We start from the raw sequence: 27,495 nt of genomic DNA, 5'->3' as shown, positions 1-27,495 counted from the left end.
CCTTTTGTTCTAATGGCTGAAAGCTTATTTTTTTCTGCAACTGTTTGTGTCTTTGTTTTAGAACTGAAAAGCCATAGGAACTGCTTCAACCCCCAGTCTCCCAGGAAGCCTTAAAAATCTCTCTGTATTATCTATGTTTTGGTGAACTTGTCCTTAAACCACAGTAATTCTGCAAATGAAAGACAATAAACCAAATATATTAACTACTTTGTTTAAACAAATTAACAAACAGGCCCCCACAACCTAAAACACAATTACACCAATTTAAATCAGTTGTGCAGTTTTTAAAGTTATATTGACAAAAAGTGAATAAACTACTGATCAAGACTGCATCATGACATTTAAATACACCTCTTAATGGAGGTGTTTGACTGTTAATATAAAATTCACACAAAGGCTACTACAAGTCTATTTAATTAAGCAAGTTTTCATCGTTCTCTCTCCCTTGTGTCTTTTGTTATAACAGCTAAACGGCATTGCACCAACACATGGCTGTGTGTTTTTATTTCTTCTAAGGACTGAAAGCTATTATACCTACAACTGTTTCTTTGTTTTAGGGCTGAAAAGCCAAAGGATATGGGGCATTTGTTAGTGCTAGACCTCCATCACCCCCAGTCTCTCAGGAAGCTAAAATATTCTCTCTGTATTATCTGTGTTTCGGTGCCCCGGGGTGAGTGTGTAATGGACCGTGGTGAAGGACTTCTGTTTCAAAGCTCTGGTCATCAGGGGTCTTACAGCCATTGTTGTTGTTGTTGTTTTTTTGTTGTTTTTTTACAGCAGTGAGATAAAGAATGAGATTTCCCCCCCCTTGTTCTGTGAATCAACCTGTCATAGCAAGCCATCCTTCTGTTAACTACAAGTCACAGCCCTATATAAATTGGTGTGTGGAGACTTTCACCAATGGCCCAGAGGAGCTACAGCATCAGTGTCTCGCAAGACATTTCTTTTTAATATAGATCACACAAATGGTAAGAAACACAATGACTAGGCTCTATATAAATGTATGACTGCATGCTTTATTCATAATGACTTTCTTTTAAAAAAAAAAAAAAGGTTGTTTTGTTCTTTTTTTTTTTTTTTTTTTCTTTTTTTTTTTCTTAAAAAACCAAAAACAAAGTAGGACAACAAAAGTCTCATTTTGGGGGTTGCCCTGAGAACAAATATGGTGTGTGTGTGTGTCAAATGGTTAGTGTTTTAACATATTTTGTCATCTACAGGTTTTTTCCTTGTATTCACACCCAGCGTGGTGTTGGGGCTGATGGGGCTGTATACCAGAGATGAAAATCCACATCAGAGACTACCTAACAATGGACACATCTGTTTGACCTTTCTGGACAGTTTATTAAATATTTGGTATGGCAAACTGATGGTCAGAAAAAAAGCTGAAACAGATGAGACACACACACACACACACACACACGTATGTATATATATATCCTCTACCAGAGGCCGGGGAGCTTGAGGGTCCTGCGTAGTATCTTAGCTGTTCCTAGGACTGCGCTCTTCTGGACAGAGATCTACAATGTTGTTCCCAGGAGCTACTGGAGCCACTTGCCTAGCTTGGGAGTTAATGCAAGTGGCTCCAGCAGATCCCGGGAATAACATCGGAGATCTCTGTCCAGAAGAGCGCAGTCCTGGGAACAGCTAAGATACTGCGCAGGACCCTCAAGCTCCCAGGCCTCTGGTAGAGGACCCGAGCTTGAAGGATAAACCGCCCGCAGGGGCGTGCTGTGTGTGTGTGGGTGTGTGAGAGAGAGAAACATGAAATAAAGGTGAAAGGTTGAATTGTGGGAGGCGTATGATGCATGTTTGAATGCCACAGGCCTACCCCTTTTCTGAACCGTGTTCTGCCCCAACAGTCATAATAGCTAATAAATTACAACTGACTGAGGACAGCTAGACCAACAGCAATCTGTACTTGAAAACTTAAAAGAGATTGGCAGTGCTTTTGCAACAGTTAATCTACTTATAAACTAGGGAGGGGGAACGCCATCAGAAGCGGTTGGGTTTTTAATGTCAGACATTAATTTATGGAATGGCCACTCCCACTAAATTATTCGAGCACAGTGATGGTTCGGGTTGTCTGTAAATAACAATAATAACATTCCAGCTGAACAGCAGGTGACCAACAACGGTAGGATTTCGAGGCACCGGCCTCTGACTAACGTGCTATACAGTAACTGTTGGCCTCCTGCCAGGCCACCTCCCGGGTCACGCCTCCTCAGTCGCCTGCCTATTGCGTGGCCTCCAGATCTGTTCTGCTGCTGGGCATGCAGCTGGTACCAGAACTGCTTTGTCACCTCCGCTAGCCCCACTGCTGAACTCCTGAACTACTCTCTGTTTGGCGATTGGACTCCACCTAAAACGTCTGATGGATTCAGTGATCCAAGCAGAAAACAGGTTATCACAAAAAAAAAAAAAAAAAAATCCCAAGAAAGACTTCAGTCCAAAATGCTGCAGTGAAAGTAGTGACAGGAACTAGAAAGACCATATTTCTGCTATGCTGGCTTCTGTTTATTGGGTCCATGTTAAAAGACTAGAAAAGACTGAATACATTACAGCTATAATGTTGACACCATTTAGTAAGCCCTTTTAAACTCAGTTGTTGCTGTACTGATTTAGAAAATATTTGCATTGTTATATATCACATCATTTCCAGTGGTAGGAGATGGTGTAAAATTGCACTCTAAAGATATTTGAAGGCATCCTGAATAACTCTGCTCAGCCACTTTAAAACAACAACAGTAACATCAGTACTCCTCTCTCTGTTGGGAAAAAATAAAATAAAATTCACAGAATAAATTCAGAGATATAGAAAATCATTCGCACCCACAACCATCAGGCTTTAATAGATGAGCTATGTCAGACATATGAATTTCCCTATGGGATTAGGTCATTTCAATTTTAGCTTATTTAAATTTTCTTATTTATTTTTTTTAAATTGGTTTTAACTTCATTATTTTTTTGGCATATTGTATTCTTGTTTTTAAAATAATTTTATAGTTACATAGCATTATTTAAGCTATTCATTGTATGTTAATTGTTATGTATAGAAAAGTTCAGAAAACTTTGGGGTTGTAGTGGCTTTTGTCTCATGTGTTCATGGAGTGATGCAGTGTCACATCATATAGATATATATATAGTTATTAAAATTAAATAATTTCACTATATTCTAATTGGCTGATAAAGATTTGCACATGTGTAATAATGAAGACTTCCACGGAAAGCTCAGTTTTTGAGACAGCAACTGTCTGTTCTCTGGCTCATACCATGTGCCTGTCAGCCTTTTGAAATGGGATGGACTATGGTTGCTGTGTGCCTTCACAGCAAGGCACGCCACTTAGTGTGCCTGGGTATAAATTCAGGACTGAAGCCTTGGAAGTATTTGATCAATTTAACCACATACTAACTGAACATCTGTACTAACACAAGAGTCTCACTGGAGTAGAAACAAAGACCAGTCCAGGATTTGGAAACAGAAGAAAAACAAGAACGGGTAGGATAACATTTAGACTTAAGTTTGGTAAATGAGTGAAAAACGTATTAGCCATGTTTGACTTAACTGTTTCATGCAATTTTGGGTTGGTTGTCTTATAAAGATGTAATTTATTTGAAGTGTAGCTGCACAGCAGCTGAAAACAATAACATTGTTTATAACTATGGCAATGAAAGTCTTTGTTTGGTAAATGCATGGTGGTACTCTACTGAAGACAAAGATCTGAATACTTTGTCATTTCACTGTTGTTCATTGTGTTTAATTGTCCCCCCCCCCCCCCAAAAAAAAACCAAAACACAAAAAAACAAAAACAAAAACAGAAAACATCCCGTCAAACATGAAGCATTAGAATAAAATAGGATTCGGGTGGGGGGCAAACCTGCATGCCAAATTAAAGAATGAATGCTAGATTGAAAGCACCTTTGTTGGAAAAAGTATAGAAAACAGTGCTTGTGCGAATGGTTGAATGACACATGTTATATAAAGAGCTTTGAGTGGGTGCTATATAAGGACCATTCCATTTATCATTAAAATGAGCATTTATAAACCCAGGTCACGCTCACCTTGTAAATATAGGTCAGTGATAACAACAATATTATAATATTGTTGATAATATGCAGCTGTTGAATTGGCTCACCAGAGAAAATCTTTGTTTCAGAAATTGTTTCCCAAAACATGTACATTTTGGATGATAAGAAAAACTGCCAATGTCCAGTGATTCACACATAGATTACTGAGTGATGAACAATAATGTAAAACAATCCTGTGAGGGATGAGTCCCTCAGGGACTCTGTAATGCTCAAAAACAAGATGGGTACAAAGAAGGAAAGAAACAGGGCCATGATTAATTTCACAATCACTGAGTCATTTTCATAATTTCCAAAGTTGATATATATATAAGTTGTTGCTATCTTATGGAAATACAAATAATAGCAAAATGCTTTCTCAAATGTGGCAGAGCAACTAAAGGTGTCTCAAAGATAGAAACACCTGTAACTGTAGTGTCTGATGTTGTCTGCTATTAGTGAAGATTGACAGAAAAAAATATTTTAAAAAAGCAGAAATGTTTTAAACTGTGTTTAGAGTTAACTGATTCACATTTAACTAAATAATGAAGGGCAGCCTTCTAAATTTTTAAAGAATATATAAAGTTGTATTAGTAAAAGCAAACATATTGTTGTTTTGAGACAAAATGGACACAGGCCTGACCTGGTTTAAGTCTGTGATCCTTGTGATCTATGATGATCCAGCCCATCATGCAAGTGGATTCCAATCTGAACCTGACTTGGTGTCATTTTGCTATTTGGATAGAATAACCGAGAATCATTTATCGCTGATTTTCAGTAAAAATTATAGAGGTTCTGAACCTGAAGAGCTGGAATGTGATTTTTAGTCTTGAGTGCCATAAATGATAAGTAAGACTAGAAAATTGCTTAACAAATGCAAATACATTACACTAGATTTTAAGACACTGCATTTAGTTCTGTTTTCACTCAGTATTAATCATATTCACAAAATATATTTATATTCACATAATCTCTAAGATGCCACTTGTAACTGAGATTTTTCTATCAGTGTGACCGATTATGACACGACAAATGGTTTTGGCCTTTTTGTAATAAATAAGAATTAGGTTTTTATTAGGTTTTTTTTAATTTTACTTTTTTCATCCTGTTCTGTCGGGCAGCTTTTGCAGTCAGAATTATGATCTGAACACACTGTCATGCCAAACACATTTTGCTTTTCCAAGATCAGCTCTATAAATTCTCTATAGGTTCCTCTTATTCGTGTTATTTCATTTATTACATTATACGTGGTATACAGTAAGACAGTGTCTAGGGCAGGACAGGCAGGTGAAGAAAAAACGATAGAGCACAAATAGAAATGCACAGAAACATGCATGTATCACCAACTGCTGCACCTGTAAGAAAAAACAAACATGCAACAAACATACAAAAATCACCTGGAACACAAAAATTCAAAAATGCATGTAAATCAACAATGTTTTTGTGGGATGCATGTGTGTGTGCATGTGTGTACCATGTTTACATACGTTTGTGATGAAAGAAAATTGGCATGCCACTATACTTGTGGGGACCAACAGTTACTTATGGGGACAAAATGCTTGTCCCCGCGAGTTTGAAGACATTCCTGAGGCTCTTTTAGGTTTTAGTATCAGGGTTACAATTAGGTAATGGTTAGGTTTAGGCTAAGGGTTAAGATTAGGAATTCATTTTTAATGGTTAGGGTGAGCAGCTAGGGAAAGCATTATGTCAATTAGATATCCTCAATAAAATGGTAAATGGACTGATTCTTATATAGTGCTTCTCTACTCACCTGGTGTACTCAAAGTGCTCTATGCAACATGTCACATTCACACAAGCACTTTTCTTCTAAGTCTTTAGTGCTTCCTAACAAACATTCATACGAGCAACTTGGGGTTAGTATGTTGCCCAAGGATACTGGGCATGCAGACTCGAGGAGCCAATGATCCACTAACCTTCCAGTCAGTAGGTGACCTGCTCTACCTCCTGAGCTACAGCAACCCCCAATAAGATGAGGGGGTCATTTCAGTAGGCCGCTGAACTAGCACATCTGGATATAAAAAAAAACCCAAACCCCTGCCCCATATAGACTTTGTGTGGTCTCAAACCACCTAAAGCTAAGGAAAATACCAGTAAAAAACACTTTGATTATAGCATTTTACAAAAAAAGAAAGATATAACTATTTCAACTGCAGGCCCCTATTCCAAGCAGCAGGTTTAGATAAGGACTATTGGTTTTTTAACCTTGAACTGAGGAAAACTGGATTTTTCTGTCCTAGAAAGAGAGTTAACTTAACCCTCTCGAGGCAGGCGTTGCCGATTTGCAACAGTTAAAAACTAACAACCTGATTACCCCACATACATATTTTATGAGTTTTTTTTCACTCAGAAGTACCACTGCAGGACTTGGTTGTGCATTAGCAAACAAAAAGTTTCATTTGAGCCTGAGAGGGTTAAACAGTCACTGGGGTAACAGACTGTCTGAGCTTAACATAGTCCGCCTATTCTATTTGTGGATGTATCCCAAAAACATTATTTTCCAAAGAAAAGCTCTCTGAACCTTACTTACACATTAAGTTGTGTTTTACATGGCTGACCAATGACGAAAAATGAGATTGAAATAAGTTTTGAGACTTTTAAAATGAAGAAACTGTATTTTAAAGTGATTTATTAAATATAGGCTATACACAGTCAGGTTGTGACCCGAATACATTTCATGTCGAAATGTGTTCACAGATTGATATTCTGTCATTAAACCATGTCAAGCAACATTATGAAAGGTGCAGTGAAAATTACAGTGTGAATCTTTGCCCTGTCCTCAGGCAGGCACATGCTAGGCTCCATTCTGGAAACCATGTCTATGCTGGAGACCACTTGTATAGCATGTCAGGTTCCAGCTGAATAATGAGATATAAAAGAAACAAATGTAAATCAATGTATGACAGCAGACATTAAATATTACATATTTTGTATCAAACTTTTATTCTGCCTATAATGATGACAAAGTGACCCTAGCAAATTAAATAACTCCCCCTTCTGTTTTATTTTTTATTTTTATTTAAATATCATGGTGAGGACTGACTCAGGTTTACATTCCGTGGTCCACTGGATAGAGGCTCTTTAATTACCTGCTGCTATGGTGAATCCTGGTATTGGAGGTCCTTTGAGAGTGGCTTTGTTGATCTTCAACCAGGCACACGCAATCCTGAATCTCTATATAAAAGCACTAATCTCTGATCCTATGAGTATTACCCAGTAAGCAAACAAATGGAGCAGGGAAGGAGACTCACCCTGACTGCTACTCAGTTCCTCTGGATGTCGATCTTCCTCCCTCTGAAAGCATGCTTGCCAGGGTGGCCCTCTGGTCAAGGTTTCACCTCAGTCAGATCCATTATCAGCAGCAATCTATTAAATCTGTGAACTTGGTGACTAAATCTAATTAACCTAAACTGATTTAATTCTGATCCTTGAGGACAAAGAGATTGGAGCGAATGGGCACGCCTTTGCAACAACGCACCTATCTCTGTGGGAATATACAGGAAAGGAGTCCAGTTCTTGGAAGTTGTAATCCATTAGGAAACGATGGAAATCTAAATCCTCCTGAACTTATAATCCAACACAGAAAAAATGCGAAGAGAAAAAGTCAAAATTACAATTAGACCCAATTAGTGGGTCCACATTGTTTGAGCAGTGGTTGCTCATCTGGCATATCTGTGGACTCTCAGAGCCAAATCTTCAGATGATGCCTTCTGGCCATCACAAGAACTAGTGTTAGTTTTTATATGTGTTCTCCCCTTCGCTCTCCTCCCTCTTTTTCTCTCTGGACATCTAATCATCTGTGTTAAAATCTAGTCACCACATGTCCAGCCAGACCCTATTTATAGAACCTATTTGTGTGACCTTAATTTAACATGATTTAAAATGTAGTTTAAAGATTCTTTTCCATGTTTTACTTTAATATGATTTATTATTAAATCCATCACTCTGTTTTTCAATTACAATATACTAAATGTAATTTCTCTTATTCAGCCATACATGTTAAAGTCAGACATTCAGTGAATATTTGCACTAAAGGCCTGAGGCAAAGTCTAGGCTGTGTGCTAAGTTTGCATTTCCTGTTGGTACAAACAGTCCCAGCACAGAGGCACACACACATCAAATCACAGTTAAAGGCCAGGAGGTCAGAACTCAAGTATTAGAAAGATTTCATTATTCAAATTGCATTTCTCATTAATCATATTAATCAGACTTATACTTTAATTATATTTCATTAAGAATTAAAGATGATTTATTATTAGCAAAAACACATATACATAAACTCCGCTCTGTATGACTTCAAACATAAAAGGCTGGATGTTAAGTCCGTTTGCCCTCTCTCAGATGTAATGATAGGATGGTAATTATTCCTAACCAGGGATAACAACAACAGTCATGTATATAATTTATTTGTGTAGGTTTCTGGACAACAATGAACATTCAGTCTGCCATTAACAAAGAGATCTTCATCCCTCGTGATGAGCGGATGCTGGTGGCGGTGGAGGTGAGGAGGAGGAAAAAAAAGAGGATGGCTTTCCTGCCTACTGGACCTAAGGGGGATTATGCCACATTCATCTGTATATCAGGTAAAAGTCTATATTAGGCACTCTATGTTTCTGATTAAAAAAAATAAAACTGTAGGTTGAAGTTCTAGTGAGGCCATTGGAGTCATAAAAAAAATCAGACAGGGCACATTCATATTTTTGTGACTCAAATCTGAGAAATTATCATCTCAAAATATTGGTTTTTGTTGTTGTTGTTGTTTTTGTTTAAAACCTCATTAATATCAGAGAATATGTCATACAACTTTAATACTGTGAGATCTCAATCATGATCTTATTCCATAGTTTTTGGAGACAGGGAAAAATAAAATTTCTTTTTAGGAAAAAAATGAAACATAAATAATTTTTGATATATGTGAATTAAAACAGGTATTAATGTATATTAAGAAAAGACCAACACTGCTCATCACTTTTGCAAGCTTGTTTTTTTTATATATGTTAATGGAAATAGCAGAGACTAACGCATAGTCTCTGCATGCGTTAGGATCTTATATAAACAAAGTCATGTGTGTGATATGTACCTGCACGTAGTATTTGTCAACGCTGGCTGTGTGGCAGGTAAAGGCTGGACCCAAATGCAGGACTTAAACATAAGGGGTAAACTAAGGAAGGCAGCTTTTATTGCTATAGTAAAATCAAACACTACAAACAAGAAAACAGAACCTGAACTAGGAGTAGCGCGAAAACCACAGTGACACAAACAGCAACGAGGGATGACAACAGGCAGGGGAATACGGAGTATTAAATACATGGAGGATAATGAGGGAAGGGGAAGCACAGCTGGAACTAATCAGACTAACAGGACAGGGAAATAAAGCTGAACATAATGCACTATCAAAATAAAATAGCACACTATCAAAAATAAAACAGGAAGCATGCGACACACTCTATCATGGTACTGGGTCTGTGACAATTAACCTCTGTGTATTTAGTCCTCAGTTTTCCTCTGCCTGTTGAGAGTGAGCGAGTGCATGTGTGAGTGAGTGAGTGTGTCTGTCTGTTTCACAAAATATCTTTGAAAATGAGGCTGGTAAGCCACGATAACATCCCCCAGGAGCCAAAGACAGAACGAGATGGATCCGGGAGAACCACAGCCCCAAAGAGTACTGAAGACCTGAGGCCACACATTTCGCCGATATCTGCGTGCCCATCCAGCAGGAGAAGGAGTGAGGCCCTAGATGGGGCACAAACGACCAAGGGGGGAGAGTCCCATGGGCATTGGACAGCCAACCCCAGTAGAGACCAACCACCCTGGTGTGAACCAAGATCAGGGTCACTGGGCTGACCCAAGAAACACCCGCTACTCGGAAGATCTTCTTCCTGTGGCCTCTGAGAGTGGACTCATCTCTGTGCTTGTCCTGCTAGACCTCAGTGTAGCGTTCAATACTGTCGACTATAATATTCTATTAGAACAATTAGAGCATGCTGTAGGTATTACAGGTACTGCACTACAGTGGTTTGTATCATATCTAGCTAATAGACTCCAATTTGTTCATGTAAATGGAATCTTCACACACTAAGGTCAATTATGGTGTTCTACAGGGTTCAGTGCTAGGACCAATTCTGTTTACATTATAGATGCTTCCCTTAGGCAATGTCATCAGAAGGCATAGCATATATTTTCACTGCTATGCAGATGACACCCAACTTTATCTATCCATGAAACCAGATAACACACACCAATTAGTTAAACTGCACTAATGTCTTAAAGACATAAAGACCTGAATGGCCTCTAATTTTCTGCTTCTAAATTCAGATAAAAGTTGGAGTTATTATCAGGATTTCCTAAAAAAAACAACAACCACACACTGAAAAGCCTTCAGTTAATCCAAAATGCTGCAGCAACCATAATGACAGGGACTAGAAACAGAGAGCATATTTCTCCAATATTGGCTTCTGTACTGTTCTCTCTATGTGTTGAACTCTCTGAATGTGAGCATAGATAAACAGCCAGCAAAACTCCTTTTCAAGAGCCATGAAGACAAGCATACTTGCTCCTTTAATGACATCATGAACTGGAGTGATGAAAAACACATACAAAACACAAAAACACAAAGGACTGTCATATTTCATTTCATTTTCATTTCATTTCATTTTTATTTATTTCACACTTGGTACTACAAATCAAACAAAACAACCACATCTTCTGTCAACAAAACACAACAACCATGTGTGAAAAGGAGCAGGAAGAAGAAAATATTCTTATTAAACCCTGCCCCCTATCTACCATCGAACTTATATCACCGGTGGGCACCAAAAATCAGGAACAAACTAATATTGACATTTCTCTCCGGTCGAATCCCAAACCAACATCACATTCATTCGCATTCTTCATACTGAGTTATCGTTTTAAACATATAACACTTTTTAAAACATTGTAAATTTATACAATTCTTTAAGTTATAATGAAGTGAATTCCACAGTCTTATACCCCTAACCGTTGTGCTCATTAATCTTTGTGTAGTCCTGGCTAACTGATGTTTAAAATAAAATTTCCTTCTATTCTCTTCTCCCCTTGAACACATCAAAAATACTCTTTGTAACTTAAAAGGCAAAATATTATTTTTAGCCTTAAACATAATTAATAATGTCCGTAATTTCACTAAATCTCCTAATTTTAATAATTTTGATTCTATAAATAATTTATTTGTATGTTCTCTATATTTAACATTATGAATTATTCGTATAACTTTCTTCTGTAATAGGTTTAAAGGTTTTATGGTATTCTCATATGTATTCCCCCAAACTTCAACACAATAGTTGATATATGAAAAAAACAAAGAAAAATATAAAATACGCATTGTTTTATAATTTAATAAATCTCTTATACTACCCAAAATATAAATACTTTTGACCATTTTCTTTCTAATATGTTCAATATGAGATTTCCATGTCAAATTCTCATCCACTATTACACCCAAAAAACGAAATTCAGTAACTCTTTCAATCAATTCTTCCTCTATAAACATAATGACTTTATCCTCCTTTACACGATTGCCAAATATCATATATTTCGTTTTTGTCAGATTCAAAGATAATTTATTTACATCAAACCATTTTTTTATTCTTAACATCTCAGAAGTCATAATTTCAACCAAGTCTTTCAAATTCTCTCCAGAGCAATAAAAATTTGTGTCATCTGCAAATAAAATCGAATTTAACCTTTTAGATACGTCACAAATATCATTAATATATAAATTAAAGAGTTTAGGTCCCAAAATAGAACCTTGAGGAACACCACATACAATCTTCAGTCTTTCAGAAGTATTGCCAAAATAATAAACATATTGCAACCTATTGTCTAAATAACTCATTAACCAATTCAATGCTACTCCTCTCACTCCATAGTTATACAATTTAGAAATCAAAATAGAATGTTGTATCGTATCAAAAGCTTTTTTTAAATCAACAAATACTCCCACTGTATATTTATTATTATGTGTTGCAGATGAAATATCTTCAATAAAAGTCAACAACGCTAATGCCGTTGACCTATTTTTACGAAATCCAAATTGGTTTTCATGTATTAGTTGATATTTTTCAATAAAACTATCAAGTCTTTGTGCAAAGAGTTTTTCTAGCAATTTTGAAAACTGTGATAAAAGAGACACTGGCCTATAATTGTTAAAACTATGCTTATCTCCTGATTTATATAATGGTATTACTTTTGCCACTTTCATTCTGTCAGGGAATACTCCTGACTGTAGCGAAAGATTAAAAATATAACAAAGAGGAGTACTTATACAATCTATTGTCTTTTTAATTATGACCATGTCTATACCATCACAATCAGTAGATTTTTTGTTTTTACAATTTTTTACGATTGCTACTATTTCTTTTATGGTAGTATCGGCTAAGAATATGGAATTAACCATTCTATTATCACCTATCCAGGCTTCCTCATCTCATATAATCAGCATGTAAGTATAGTTAGGCACTAACATAGGAGACTACAAAATAAGTATCCTGTAGATATACAGTCTGACATTAATACAATGAAAAATGAGCAGGTAGTTGGTAAGTGTACGCTTTTATCATTAGCTCAGAGGCTACGACCTATAACTACTGCACTTCAAAGAAGGTACAAAACAATGTCACAAAACACCCTATTACTAATTACCTAATATACAAAGAACTGCAAGAACTTAGAACCATTGCTTTCTGAAGGACTCCTCTGAAGGATTGTTTTGGATTCAACACAAATGATTACAAAGGGATAGCCATTCCCACTGTTCTCTGCACTTCCTGTTTCCTGTCTATAGACATGTCAAAATAAAAGCTTCCCTGTCTATCCAGGTGTCAAAATAAAGGCTTCACAATTTTCTGATGTATAATAATCAAAATACAATATTCATGGCTACTTATTTGTCCCATTAGCAGATTATCATATTCAAGACAGTATAGAATCCCTTTATTGGCACCCTGTTAAATCTAGGTTTGAATTCAAATTCCTACTCAGGCCCCATCTTATCTTAATGACCTTATAGTACCATATCACCCCATTAGAGCTCCTTGGTCTCAGACTGCAGGCTTACTTGTTGTTTCAAAGTAGAATGGGAGGCATAGCCTTCAGTTTTCAGGCCCCACTTCTATGGAATGAGCTTCCAGGTTGAATTCAGGAGACAGACACTATTTCTACTTTTAAGATGAGGCTTCAAACTTTCCTTTTTGCTAAAGCATATAGTTAGGGCTGGATCAGGTGACCCTTATGGAGCCCCGCAACGGACATGGGAGAGAAAAAAAATTAAGACGGACTTTTGCGAGATCTCGCAAAACAAACTCGGGATCTCACAAAAGTTTTGTGAAAAAGTTTTGTGAGATCTCGCAAAAGTTTTAGCCGCATTCTTCGGAGACCGCCAGCTCGAAGCCGACCGGGAGGTCAAGGCACGATGTGCTGGGAGAGTGGTGTTCCTCCCGCCTGTACTAGGTCTCGACCTCCCGTTAGCTTCGAGATGGTGGGTGTCAGATCTCCGAAAATGTCGGAGCACTTTTGCAAATATGTGATGTCTTGTAAACCGAGCAGATATTTGACATTTACACAACTACATTCGCGCCTCAAAATATCTTAAAAGTTTATTTTGTGACCCAGAAAGAGTAATATTACAACTAAGTAGCTGCCGCCATTGTTGGAATTCAACTTTAGTGAAATATCGCAAAAGTTTTGCGAGATCCCGAGTTTGTTTTGCGAGATCTCCCATGTCCCTTGCAGGGCTCCATAGACCCTGAATCCCCCCCTTAGGTGTAGGCTGCTGGGGGATTCCCATTATGGAATCTCCCAGCAGATTCCATATTTCTTCTTCAGTCACCTTTCTCACTCACTATGTATTAATAGAACTCTCTGCACTGAATCATACTTGTTATTAATCTCTGACTCTCTTCCACAGCATGTCTTTTATCCTGTCTTCCTTCTCTCACCTCAACCGATCGCTGCAGATGGCCACCCCTCCCTGAGCCTGGTTCTGCTGGAGGTTTCTTCCTGTTAAAAGGAAGTTTTTCCTTCCCACTGTTGCCAAAGTGCTTGCTCATAGGGGGTCATATGATTGTTGGGTTTTTCCTCTGTATGTATTATTGTAGGGTCTTTACTTACAATATAATGCTCCTTGAGGTGACTTGTTGTGATTTGGAGCTGTATAGATAAAACTGAATTGAACATGAAGCCACACACTCTGGAACGAACAACCATCCCAGCAGGGTGCAGTGAACCCCTCCCATCATGACCATGACCATGTCCATTCACACACACACACACACACACACACACACACACACACACACACACACACACACACACACACACACACACACACACCCCGCTGGAACATGACACCAATAACTACACGACAAAACAAGACAAGATAGAGCTCTTTGTCTTTGTGGCTCGCGAGGGAAGTCAGCCCAGGCCTTCATCTTTCCTTAGCCAACTTCAACTTATTCCTTCGCTACAGCCCTTTTTATTGTCAGCAAGCAATCATTCATGAATATGCAATTACAAATACACGTGACATTCTTAAACAGGCATATCTGAACAACATTCTGTGTGTGTGGGTGTGTGTAGGTGCATGTGTGTGTTCTTCCAGCCATACTATACATAGACATATGACCTTACAATGAACTTAAACTGTGTGTATGAGGTATGCAGAAAAACAGAAGCAAGTGTCTTGCTAAACTATAAAAACAGGAACTTGCAATATGTCATATCTCAAATGCACATTTAAAGGTGGGAAGTCTTGCACCTCAAGAAACAGAACAGTCTGGTTTCAAAAGCTATAATGGAATTATAACGTCGAGGCTGCTTCTTCTCATCTCATGGTACACAAATGCACACAGAATCTTATCAGACCTAATAAGGATATGATTCTTATCAGCATACAAATGATTATGTATTTCTAAGCATAAATGACAATATAAGAAATATCAATTCCAACACTTGCTCTTGCTAGAAAGTCTGCAAAAGACATTGAAGGAGAACTTACATTGACATTGACAGTGGTCAACTATTTTTCAACAAACACAACACCACCAGCCAGACGTTATGCTGTACCAAAAAGCATTCTTGAAAGGTGCAGTGACTCAAACTACTTTAACATTTTATGAAGGTGACATTGATTTGAACAAATCAAAAAAACTAACAAACTAACTAAAAAGGTGAAACAGTAAATGAGTGTTAAGTGATTTTTGAGGCCTATGACCTCCAGGAGCATAAATGGAAGATGCATTGCTGGGTTTGCTTCTATTCATTTGTTGTTCATTACTGAAACTGAACACTTGCAAATAATCTGCTGGTGATGATGCACTTATAAATTCAGATAAAACTGAAGTTATTGTACTCAGTCCTCAGTCAAATATTCAAAATATGATATCTAGCCAGATGCTTGGATGGCATTACCTTGGCCTCCAGTAACACTGTGCACAAGCTCTTTTTGCAAATTGCAAAGCTTCTAATGAATGTATTATTTTTGTAGTCTTCAAGGGCAGGGAATTTCTTACCATCTAAATGAAAAGAAATCTACTCTAAATGTTCAGTTCTTTGGTTATCAAGTATCTTTTTTTATGTTAAAAAATTTAGTTTAAAATGATCAGAACAAAATCTCTGGTGTTAGTAAAATTATTATTACAAGCTTTAAATTCTGATATTGTGGTTTGCATTTATTTCCTAGTCACCAACACCAGACCTCCTCAGCTTCTCATCACCAAGGTGAAGCGGTTTGGAGGCTCCTCCTCCTTCATCAGGAGGTCCCAGTGGACAGTTGAACAACTCAAACAGGTCAACGGGATTAACCCCAACAAGGTCAGCAGCAGTACCTGTTGTATCCTTACATTACATTTCATATGCATTCAGTTGTTTGCCAGCTTTGTTTGTTTTCCTGTGTCCTCCTCTTCAGGACAGCCCAGAGTTTGATTTGGTTTTTGACAATGCTGTGGACCAGTGGGTGGCTAGCTCCTCAGCAGACAAGTGTATTTTTGTCCAGATCCTGTACCACGCCTGTCAAACCCACTGGGAGGGGAAAGCAGGTGGTCTGGGAAAGTCAAGGAAGTTGGGAAAGGCAAGCCAGCAGGGACGAGTTGATAAATGTGATCAAGAACTGGCAGGAGCTGGTCACCCAGATACCTATGAATCCAAAAACCTACAGGCACGACGGAAGAGCTTTGTTCTTCCCAAACACACAGAATTCATTAACTGCCAGTCCAAACTAACACAAGGTAGTGTCTCATGGTTACTGAGGTTATGATGAAAGTTATTTCTTAACAGATTTTTTGTTAAAATTTTGTTTTGTTGTAATGTGTTATGTTTGTTCAATTAGATGCCTGCACCATGAATCTGGTCATCTATCGCTGCAAAGCCTTCTTGAATCGTGTAAAAAACTTGATGGTTTCAAACCAAAGTCCCTCACCAGGTCAAGGTAAGATAGTGACTAAAGGAACATATAGAGGTTTAATGTTTTAACGGGTTTAATGAAAAGAGGGTTTTGTCTGTATTATGGGAAACATGACATCCAAAGATTTCTTAATCTATACTGGTCTTCCCTTAGTACCCAGACTGAAGGTAGTTATATATCAAATTACAGTTAATCTTTAAATCTGTCAATACTGCTAACCTGTAATACTTACAGCATGCTCTAATCTCTGTAATAAAATACTATAGTCAACAGTATCAAATGTTGCAGTGAGGTCTAGCAGAAAAAGTACAGAGATGAGTCCTGTCATAAGAAGTTTATGTGTTCACTAAAGCTGTTTCTGTTCTGCGATGAGCTCTGAAACTTGACTGAAACAGACTCAAATAAACCACTGCCCACACTGCAGATGATCAGTAAGCTGTTTTACAACTAGTCTTTTAAGAAAACCTTAACCCTTTGAGATAAAAGGAAGGTTGGAGATTAGCCTATAATTTTGCTAAAAAGTAACATTTTGCTCTTCTAAATTAATGAGACGCCATTTCATCCCCAGCTTATGAGTTATCTGCTTTAAGGTACATGTTTGAGAGTTATACCAGGGAGTCAAGTACCTCTGATTTGATACTTTCTTTTTTTAGAGCAACCGCAGTATCCAGAGTTGTACTCAGCCAAGATGTAAAATTATTAACAAGATAATCGAGCTCTGGGTAGCTGCTCTGCACTGTGTTGGCACAGTTGCCAAATTTTATTAGACTTTCAAATGAATTAAAACTTGGTCTGGCTGTTTCACTATAAACTGGCCTTGACCACATGCTCGCCCCAAGATTTCAGATAGAGGAGTGAAAAAAATTATCAGAAGAGTTGTCCAAGAGCCATAGACCACTTACAGAGCACTACAGAAAGAACAGGAACAGGCAGGTACAATTCCCGTTGCCTGTGTGCATGGTCACCAAGCAAGGTATCATTGCGGAAGCATGTTGAAGTGGGTTTAAAGTTTGATAAATAACATTTAGACAAGCCTGTGAATTACTGACAGAATGTAGTCTAGTCAGATGAGACTAAAACTGAAGTCTTTGGATGCCATAATACACACCATGTTTGACGGTCAAAAGGCACTGCATATCTACCCAAAAAACACAACCTTTTGCAGCAATATACATCAACACCTTCATATAATTGAAGGAAGGATGAATGAAAAAATGTACTGAGACATTCTTGATAAAATCTGATGCCATCTACCCAGATGATGAAGATGAAATGAGGGTGGACACTTCAGCAAGACAGTGATCCCAAACACACAGCCATGGATACTCTCAACTGGATTCAGAGAAAGGAAATAAAGCTGTGAGTGGCCCAGCCAATCACCTGACTTAAATCCAAGTGAAAATCTATGGAAAGAACTAAAGCTCAGAGTTCATTAAAGAGCCCACTGAACCTTCCAGATTTGAAGACTGTGTGGAAGAATGGGCCAAAATCACACCTGAGCAATGCATGTGACTAGTTACTCCACACGGGAGGCATCTTGAAGCTATCATCATCAACAAAGGATCTTGTACAAAGGATTAAATAAATTTCAGTAAGGGTGTTCAATAATTTTTCCCTGTGTCATTTCTCATTATTAGACATAATTTATGGACATCTATAGTTTGATTTCTTCGCATGTGTGGATTAGATGAGTTGTTACTGGCATCTGGTGGGAATTTCATGCCAACAGTACCTTAGACCCTAAAATAATACATGCAAGCTGCAGGTGTTAAATACATGTTTTACCCGCTATAAATTTAACACTTCATAAAAGTGTTAACAATATCAATATCCTGTGAGAAGCAGCTCTGTAATTATGATGAAGGAACTATCCTCCCATCCCACTGTTCCTTCAGTGGTGCTAGTTTCAGTCATTAAACAAATGTACTGTTTATAAGATTGGGGAAACCTGCAGTCAGCTGAGACTGAAGAAGTCACTTGGATGAGTGACAAAACGTTTCTCCCACTGAAAACACTATGTTCAAATGAACAGAATCAACTTTTGGAGAGCTCTGTAATAAGTAATGTGTTCCATATCCTTTTTTATTTAACACAATTTCTTCTCGCTTTGACAAGGCTGCTGCCATTTTGAAGAGTCAATGAGACCACTCAAATGCTGTGTAAATGCTAATCCATTTTTTGCTGATAGTGAAAAAATGAAACTCAAATTGGAGGCATTAAATGGATAGTAAATGATAGCTCAAGTTAGGTAAATTAAATGTGAATCTAACACTAGTGGTATTCTAACTGAAGTGGTATGGTGGTGGAATAGGTTATAGGGTATTTTGGCTTCCTCCCACAGTCCAAAGACATGCTTGTTAACTGATTCTAAATTGCCTGTGACATAGATAAGGTGTATGAAATAAAACACTGTATGAATGTACGGTTAAATGTGCCTTGTATACTGAAGTCTTGTGAATGGTCAGTAACTAGAAAAACACTTGTATCCTATTGTACACCCCCAGCATGCACTAAACAAATCATGAGTTTGTCTGATGCTGATATAAGATCTTTTTTACATTTTATTCACAGGAACTCCTAATATTTCAATCCACGAAATTCCTCCAAATGATTCTAATAGATCTAATGAAATGGCGATCCTTTTCTGAAATTGGTACTAGGTCTATTGTACAGCTCAAAAAACACCCTTTGATTCATAGATTTCTTCCTGTCTTAATGTTATGGCACTGGGACTCCTCAGCTCATTGTATCCCCAGCATGTCTCATAGTCATTTTCCCTTCTGTCTTTTTGTCTATTGTTCTTGCTGAGCTCCACCTTTCTGTTGCCAGAGAAAGGCCTCTTTGTAATGAGATCCTGACATGAAAGGAGACTTTGTTTGTTTCAGGGAGGTTCATACAATAGCTGGCATTAGTTCTGTGACTAAGAGTGAGCACAGCATTCCACTGAAACCAGTAATAGGGCCAGTGTAATGGATGGGACACATGCCAAGCTGCACCACAATTAAAAGTAAACAGTTCCACAGCAATGGCTTAACAATGTGTTGCTATTGATAATGCTAGCAGAGGATGATGGTAATAGTATGAATTTGTTTGTATCAGTAGACTTGCATTTCAAAATGTTATCAGCATATTGGTGTATAAGTTGAAGTTAGCTTGGAAAGAAAAAAAGCGTCTGGACTTCTTTAAGTTGCTTGAAGATGTTTCACCTCTCATCCAAGAAGCTTCTTCAGTTCTAAGGTCAAACGGTGAAGAGTCCCATATTTAATCCCTGTTTGAGTGTCCCGGGGAGGGGGGGACGACGACGACAATGAACCCCCTAAGGATCCTCTACCTAATCACATGAGCCAAGGTGTGAAAAGGGGTGTGGGTCACAATCAGCGAAGGTTTCGGGTGAGCTCATGGTGAAATCTAGCCCCACCCTATCATGTGATTTCCCAGAATGTGAGTGGGCGTTAAGGCGTCTGTTAAGAGATCTCAAAGCTGGATTATAGATGGCAGACAGTTGGTGTCGTAAACCACTGCCTCTGATCAAAGATGGCCGTTCACAGTGGACCTAGATAGCTTCTTTCACTCCTATTTCAAACCATCTTCTCTGTCCAAAATGTGAACATTGGCATCCTCGAAAGAGTGACCTTTATCCTTTAGATGCAGATGGATAGCCGAGTATTGTCCCATGGAGGTGGCTCTTCTATGTTGTGCAATGTGTTTATGAAGTGGCTGTTTGGTCTCTCCAATGTAGAGGTCTGTGCATTCCTTGCTACACTACAGAATACACTACATTGTTAGATTTGTGTGTTTTGTCTTTGGGATGAACCAGTTTCTGTCTGAAGTAAACTGGGATGTCGTGCCTGGAGAAGACTCTCCTGAGTTTTTCGGATACACCGGCTACATAGTGTCAGGGTTCCTGGGTCATTGACCCAGCAACTTCAGTTTGTTCATGTTCAGTTTATTTTCTACATGCTCGTGTTTCACTGTGCCAACTTTCTGTCTCTGTGTATTATGTTCTAGTTCCACTATATGTGTTATTAGCCACATTATGTTCAGCTGTGTACTCACCGGTCTCTCATTATCATCCTCATCAGTCTGTGTATTTAAGTCATCGGTTTCCACCAGTTCATTGTCTAGTCATTAACGTTGTCTACCTCGCATGTTCCAGTTCGGTTCAGTTCAGTCAGTCTTTCAGTCAGTCAATCAGCCAGTCATCCGTCTCATGTTCTGTTCATCCATTCTGTATAATAAACACCATCTTCATTCCACACTAGCCCGTGAGTCCTGCATTTGGGTCCGCTCTTCCTCACCTCCAGACAGCGAAGCCCTGACACATAGGGGATGACAATGTTGTTGCGTTTGTCTTTCTTATCCTCCCCAGCTGGTGTCTGATCTTCTTTTCTGTGCATCTTTGCTGACTTGATGAAAGCCCAATTAGGATAACCACATGTTTTTGAGAGCTTCCTTTACATGTGTGTGTTCCCTCTATTTCCCTCCAGGCTTAGAGGGAACATTTTCTCCCCAGTGTTGTAAGGTCCTGATTACTCCAAGTTTGTGTTCCAGAGGGTGGTGGGAGTCAAAGAGGAGGTACTGGTCTGTGTGTGTGGGCTTCCAGTAAACTTCAGTGTTGATGTTCCCAGTCTCTTCAATGCGCACGGTGCAGTCCAGGAAGACAGACAATTATCGTTTGTTTCTTCCGTGGTGAACTAACCACAGAGTTAATGTGGGGATAAAGTATCTCCTTGGCAAATCCTGCACTTGATGGTGACATATGAAATTGGTTTGAACTTGGCCTCTTTTGTTATTCATCACATTCCTCAGCAAATTTCAGATAAACGCTCTTAGGGTCTATGTGTGAGGCATTGAGTCATAGAGGCTTTCTTTTATTCAGTCCAGGCAATACACAGGTTGGTCAGTCTGGTCTTACTGGTGTTTCTATATATTTTTCCTGGGCCCTGCTGGTGTATTGAGCTATGTGCCAGTTCATCATGGCCACTATGATGCCTGACAAGACATTCCATGTTGTGCTGAGGGAGGTTATTGGCTGGTATTTGGATAAGACTGGTCCTTAGCGGAGATCCTTGAGGATAAGGGCTGTTCTTTCTTTGGTTAGCCATTCTGGGTGCATCTTATCCAGTAGGCATGAATTATGCTAGGGCCTGATGTTGTCCACTGAGCACTGGAACCCATTCTCATACCTTTCTACAGCTAGGATAGTTAACTAGTTTCTGTTCGTGCTGCCTTGATCTTGGTCTCTAGTCTCCTTCTTCTTGTGCCTGTTTAACTTGTAGCCAAGCATCTCAAGGATCACTGTTGCTGTGGTGTACATCAGCTGCTTGTTCTTACTGATGGTCCCAGTTGGTTGATTCTCCATACTATCTTCTAGTAGACCTTTAGAGGGTACTTCACATAGTCTTGGTAATCAGCCTTGGATGGTCCAGTTCCCAGTTTAGCTATGACCCTCTCTTTCAGGTTAGCTGCTTTCAGTTTCAATACCTTCAAATTTGGGCAAGCATAATATTATACATCTTTTCACCTTCGTATGTTACCATATCCCCTTTCTTTTTAAGAATGCTTATTAATGGTCATTATTTGACTTTGGTGTTGCTGTGTACTGTGCGTACAGTGATGTCAAAAAGTGTATTTTACATTGTGATAGAGTTGAGACTGCAGAAACCAATACATCCAAAAATATGGCGTTATTATTTCAATTTGCAAGTGCGAATGTTGCATGTTGAGGAGAAAATTATTATGAGGTAACAAAAGTTTAATTTGAGCGAACAAAATTCATTGCTGCTTGCAAGAAATGTATTTCAGTTTTTGCTATTATCTATATACACACACAATAACAGCCCCTCTCGCTTAGTTGTTGGCATTTGCTCTTGCTCAGATCTCTGCTCTGTGTGCTGACAGACATCTGCTGACCTGCTCTCAGTCTGTCGTTTGCACTCACAACATCTCTGCTCAGTGCACGTACAACTCTCTGTACACCATTATAAGTGTGCCACAAAACCATCCAATCAAAGAATTGGATGCAAAAATTCTGATTGACTGTTATGGTCTCCAATCAGCTTGCTAGATAGTGCATTCTGGAGACATGGTCCAGAATGTAGCTAAACCCGTTTTCGCTGAGCATGTTTAATTATTTTATTTTAATATATATATATTTTAAGAGCATTGTTGGTTTTAATCTAGTTTAAACCAAACCACCCCACTGGCTGGCCATATCGGATGTTACAGGGGATATTTTTGCAAGTGCTAAATGAAACCATGAAAGATCAGCTCGTCTTTCACGATTAGCCTGCCTCTTTCGCAGTTAGTTTCCCTTTCCCTATGGATTGACAACCGCCTGAAAGAAAAAGAAGCTGAGAAGAACTACAGACCCCACAGGCATTTGGCTCACGCACTTCCAGTTCCTGTCACTCCTGCTCCCCTTCCAGTACTGTAACTTGCCTCCATCGCGGTTCTGTCACTTAACCTGTCTCACCTCCGTGTGCCCACCCGAATATGCAGAACCTCATGCCCATAACAACACCACTCCAGATCTCTCTACCATCTCATCTGAGTAGCATGACATATAGGAGGTTTTCAGTAAACAAAATGCCATCTCACTTCCACCTCACAGACCAAATGATTGCGCGATTGAACTCCTCCCCGGATCTCTCTTCCCACTAGCTGTCTTTACATCTTGTCCTGGCCTGAACGAGCAGCCATGGAAAATATTTTCAGGAATCTCTCGCAGCAGGCATAATCTCCCCTTCCTTGAAGAACCATTCATCTGTGCATAGATTATAGGGGTCTGAATGACATTACAGTCAAAAACAAATACCCACTGCCTTTAATGAACTCTGCTTTCAAACATCTTCATGGTGCCACGATATTTACCAAAATCAACCTCTGCAACACATATAATTTGATTCGCATAAGACAGAGAGATGATGGAAGACTGCATTCAATACACCACTTGGACATTTCAGATATTTGGTAATGCTTTTGGGCTAACCAATGCCCCAAGTCTTCCAAGCTGTTGTGAATGATATTCTTAGAGACTTTTTGAACAGATTCATTTTTGTATATCTGGATGATGTTCTGATCTACTGAAAACTCGAGGAACACCAAGCTCATGTCCATGCACCTCCTTGAAAGCGAATCCTATGTCAAAGCTTGAAATTGTGAATTTCACTTACCGTCTGTGTCTTTTCTGGGCTACATCCTGGTAGGAGGGCAGGTGAAGGCAGGTCCGGCCAAAGCCCAAGCGGTCAAGGAATGGCCAACTCCCACATCACGGAAACATATTCAACGGTTCTTGGGGTTTGCCAATTTCTACAGATGGTTTATACGCAACTACAGCCCGGTAGCCTCACCCTTAACATGCCTCACGTCCACCAATGTTCCATTGTGCCTTTTTTTCTCGTCGCCTCACCCCTGTACAGAGAAATTATGATGTGGGCGACTATTAGCAGTTAAACCTCCCTGGAGGAGTGGCGAAACCTGCTGGAGACAATGGAGCAACCATTCACCATATGGGCTGCTCACAAGAACTTAACTCACCTTAGAATACCTAAGAGACTAAAGGCACACCAGGCACATTTTTTCCCATTTCTTTCTGCCCAGGTTCTCGTAATGACAAACAGGACACACTTTCTCACCAGTTCGTCTCCGAACTGATCATTTGTATCTCCCAACCATCCTCCCCTCTACATGCAAGATTGGGTACATAGCCGGACATTGCTGGAGACTGAAACTGACCTGGGAACTGGTCCAGTGAATCAACGCTTTGTGCCAGCAGCATCCCGTCCTGGACTGGGTTCATACTGGCCAAATACTGGCCATTCAAGGAACAGTCAGACCATTTCTTTATTCATGAGGTATTTCTGGTGGGATACTCTGGATAAAGATGTCAGGGAGTATGTGAGGGCCTGCACTCCCTGCGCCTGGAACAATACCCACACCCAACGTCCCGTGGGTTTGCTACAGCCTTTAGTTACGCCATACCGACCTGGGTCACATACAGCATTGGACTAGCTGTTATACAGTTAGGTTATGGTTACAGTAATTATTTGGGCAGTGATTCTTTCTTTTGTCATTTTGCCTCTGTCCACTTCTGTTCATTACATTTTAAACAAACAAACAACCAAAAAACAAATCAAGAAAAGAAAGAAAAAATCCAAATCAGATTAAGTGCAGTTTTGAAAAAGTATGGCTTCTAGTTTTTAGAAATTACAACAATTTTTAAAAATAGTCTCTGATTTTCAGAAGCTCAAGAAATATGGACCTAAGTTTAAGATACTTGACATATTGTAAAGGTATTTGGTCCACTATTTTCTTACTAAACGGACAAGTATAAAATTCTCTCAATATCCTTTTGTGTGTGTATGTGTGTGTATATAAACAGGTCAAATGCGGAACCGTGCCAAAGGCAGAAGTGTAGGTAATTTAGTCCAGAGGGTGAATGTTACTCTGGGCGAGCGTGGAGACAGACTAACTCGTGCTGAGGACAAAACTGTGGAACTGACACACAAAGTCCAGCAGTTTGCAGACACTGCTCATAAGGTAACATATGCAGCCTTCTCTGCTAGATTAATCATTCAAAATTGTATATAGTATAGATAGTAGAATAGATAACCCATATTTGCACAATCGTTTGTCAAAATTTAACTGCCATACATTTTTTATTTCTGTTGTTCTATTTCCTATACAGCTAGCCCTGAAGTATTCAAAGTAGAGTGTACTGGAGAGAGAATACCGCTAACTCTGGAAGATGCTAATAAGAAGAATATAAGAAGATTTACTCTTGGGCTCCAGGATGTTACTAATTTGTTTCTATTATAACTAAATGTATCAAAGACAACTAAATAATATGTCCCTGTGTTCTGGGGCGCCTCTGCCCATAGGTAAATATCCCATGAACTGTGTTTTGTCTGTTGTCAGATACTTTTATGAAAAGGAAAAAGTGGATTTATTTAACATTTGTGTTGTTCTAAAATAGCTTTTGTATTTTAGCTTTTGTACAATAGCCTTGAAATTTATTTGAAAGCCACTCCAGAGAAAAATTAGTACTGCTCTCAGTGAATGGCATTAATTACTCCATTTGATTTAGTTTGATTTTATGTTGATTTAATGTGCTTTAATTTGTATATTTCATAGTCTTCTTCAGTCTGGCATTATCAGTTGTTGTCTTTTTGTGCGTGTGTATGTACACTCACTGTCCAGTGTCTAATGTGTTGTCTACTATGTTCACATTATGTTTCCTGAACATCAAAGTGTCACGCTGTATTTACGCTGCTGTGCTGTGTATGTCATTTAGTCCATGTTAGTATTGTCTTAGAAAGTGGAGTAAAGGTACGATGGTTTAGTTTAAGTGGTTAGGGTACAGGGTACCTTAAGGATGTTTAAATGCTGCCTTTAGAAGACTCACAGCAGTGAATAGAGGATTACTTAAATCAGACTGACTCATTCTAACCCAACTTCTATTAAATGTTTTCTTTATTGCTTCTAGTGGCATTTTATATATGTGGTATGTCTGAAATTTTTCTTCAAACCTATCAACTCTTCTCTGTGGTCTAATTAAATAAAAACATGTTGAGCTTATACAGGGTATCAGCTGTTCCTCTAATAGTAAAAAAAATAAAAAATAGTCCACATATTAGTCTCACAGTACAAAAGATGTGAAGGAGACACTATTTTTTTAAAGGTAAACAAAGAACCTCCTGATTTTCATTGGCTGTCTTTTTTTCTTCTTAGGAGTCAGAGGTAGGTCATGACCTATTCATGATCTACAGATAACCTATAGGTCATGATTAGGTGAATGAGGTCCTCTGTGTAGGTTCTTAGTCATCCAAGTCTCATAATCTTAGGTGAGGTGAATGACGTTTGTAGTAAAAAACACTTTGAGTGTTCAGTTAGAGTAAAAGAGCTCTGTAAGTGTCTGTCCATTAAAATTTGTCCAGTGTAATGGACATCAGCCCTATAAGCTAAAAAGGAAGCATAAAAATAAATAAACAAACAAACACCCACACCAGGACAGAGAGAAAAAAAGGCACCCCCATTCCCGTTACGGCCACCCAAATCACAAAGGTCCAAACACCAGCTCTTATGGTGGTGAAAGAAAGCAACACGAATCCAGAAATGTCACGCAGAGTAAAGATAAGGACCGATTCACAATGCACACCAGTGCATAGAGCCAGAAAACGTGAAAAAAGGCTTTCACCACAGCCCAAAAGCCTCCACCAACATCTGAAAGAGGCCAGAAAGCTCATGCCAGACCCACCCTAGTAGCACAAACAGCCAGGATGAGAAGCTTAAAGCACCAGAGGAACCTACGAACAGCTAACAGACCCAGAGCCCAGGAAGGACACCAGCTGGCACAACCCCAGCAGCACAGTTACCTCACCTTTTAAACAGCTTGGACCTTAGAGAGGTCCAGCAACTTACAATATATAGTATACACTATAATATAACAGAGTGGTTTTATTTTCACTGACCAAATAACCACATTTGCTCAGGGCCTTCTTGATATGACGCTTTTCTGCTTCCCTGGACACTCTATCTGTGGGGATGGTGTTGGTCACAGTGGAACACCACCAAGTCGTTGGTTCAGGTATGTGGATGGCATCTGGGTGAAGATTAAGTCTCATGATGTACCCCAATTTACTGATCACACATAATGACGGATCCTGATGGATCAGCAAGAGTCTCCATTCTTTTTCTGAGAAAACAATTTTTTTTTGTTTACGGTGACAACTCCCCCCCCCCCCCCCCTCCCTCCCTCCCTCCCCACAATCCTTCCACTGGGTTTGTACACTGCCTTTGGGATGTGACAAGCACTGGACCCATCACTGGCTGCAGCTTCATGTGCATGGAATGATGTAAATGATGACAAATTTCTTCTTCCCTCATCATGCATGTGACGCTAATCGGTGTAACACATAGTGATGGGCATGTCTTAGCACTTGGCTGAGGGGCTGAGCTGCCCCACCGAATCAGTCAGT

At 39.0% G+C, this 27,495-nt stretch overlaps 1 protein-coding gene across 3 annotated transcripts; it reads left to right on the top strand.

Moving 5' to 3' along the window:
• Positions 1–3,291: 3,291 nt before the first annotated feature.
• Positions 3,292–26,002, top strand: stxbp6l (syntaxin binding protein 6 (amisyn), like). Of its 3 annotated transcripts, none has more exons than XM_085432962.1 (7): positions 3,297–3,496; positions 8,496–8,663; positions 15,797–15,927; positions 16,109–16,340; positions 16,442–16,540; positions 24,900–25,057; positions 25,206–26,002. In XM_085432962.1, exons 2-7 carry the CDS (start codon positions 8,510–8,512, stop codon positions 25,227–25,229), a joined length of 798 nt encoding a protein of 265 aa, XP_085289088.1. In that variant the 5' UTR covers positions 3,297–3,496; positions 8,496–8,509; the 3' UTR covers positions 25,230–26,002. The 3 variants fall into 3 exon arrangements, with proteins under 3 accessions (XP_085289089.1, XP_085289088.1, XP_085289087.1); XM_085432961.1 differs by having other exon boundaries at positions 3,298–3,496; positions 16,022–16,340; XM_085432963.1 differs by lacking the exons at positions 24,900–25,057; positions 25,206–26,002 and adding an exon at positions 17,775–18,077 and having other exon boundaries at positions 3,292–3,496; positions 16,022–16,340.
• The last annotated feature ends 1,493 nt before the right edge of the window (positions 26,003–27,495 follow it).

This window comes from Copadichromis virginalis, linkage group LG15 (assembly GCF_057382275.1).
Source record: "Copadichromis virginalis isolate Kocher_CV1m ecotype Utaka linkage group LG15, C_Virginalis_male_GT1.1, whole genome shotgun sequence".
NCBI lineage: Eukaryota > Metazoa > Chordata > Actinopteri > Cichliformes > Cichlidae > Copadichromis > Copadichromis virginalis.
Note: the sequence above shows the minus strand (reverse complement) of the source record. Positions and strands in the feature narration are given on the sequence as shown.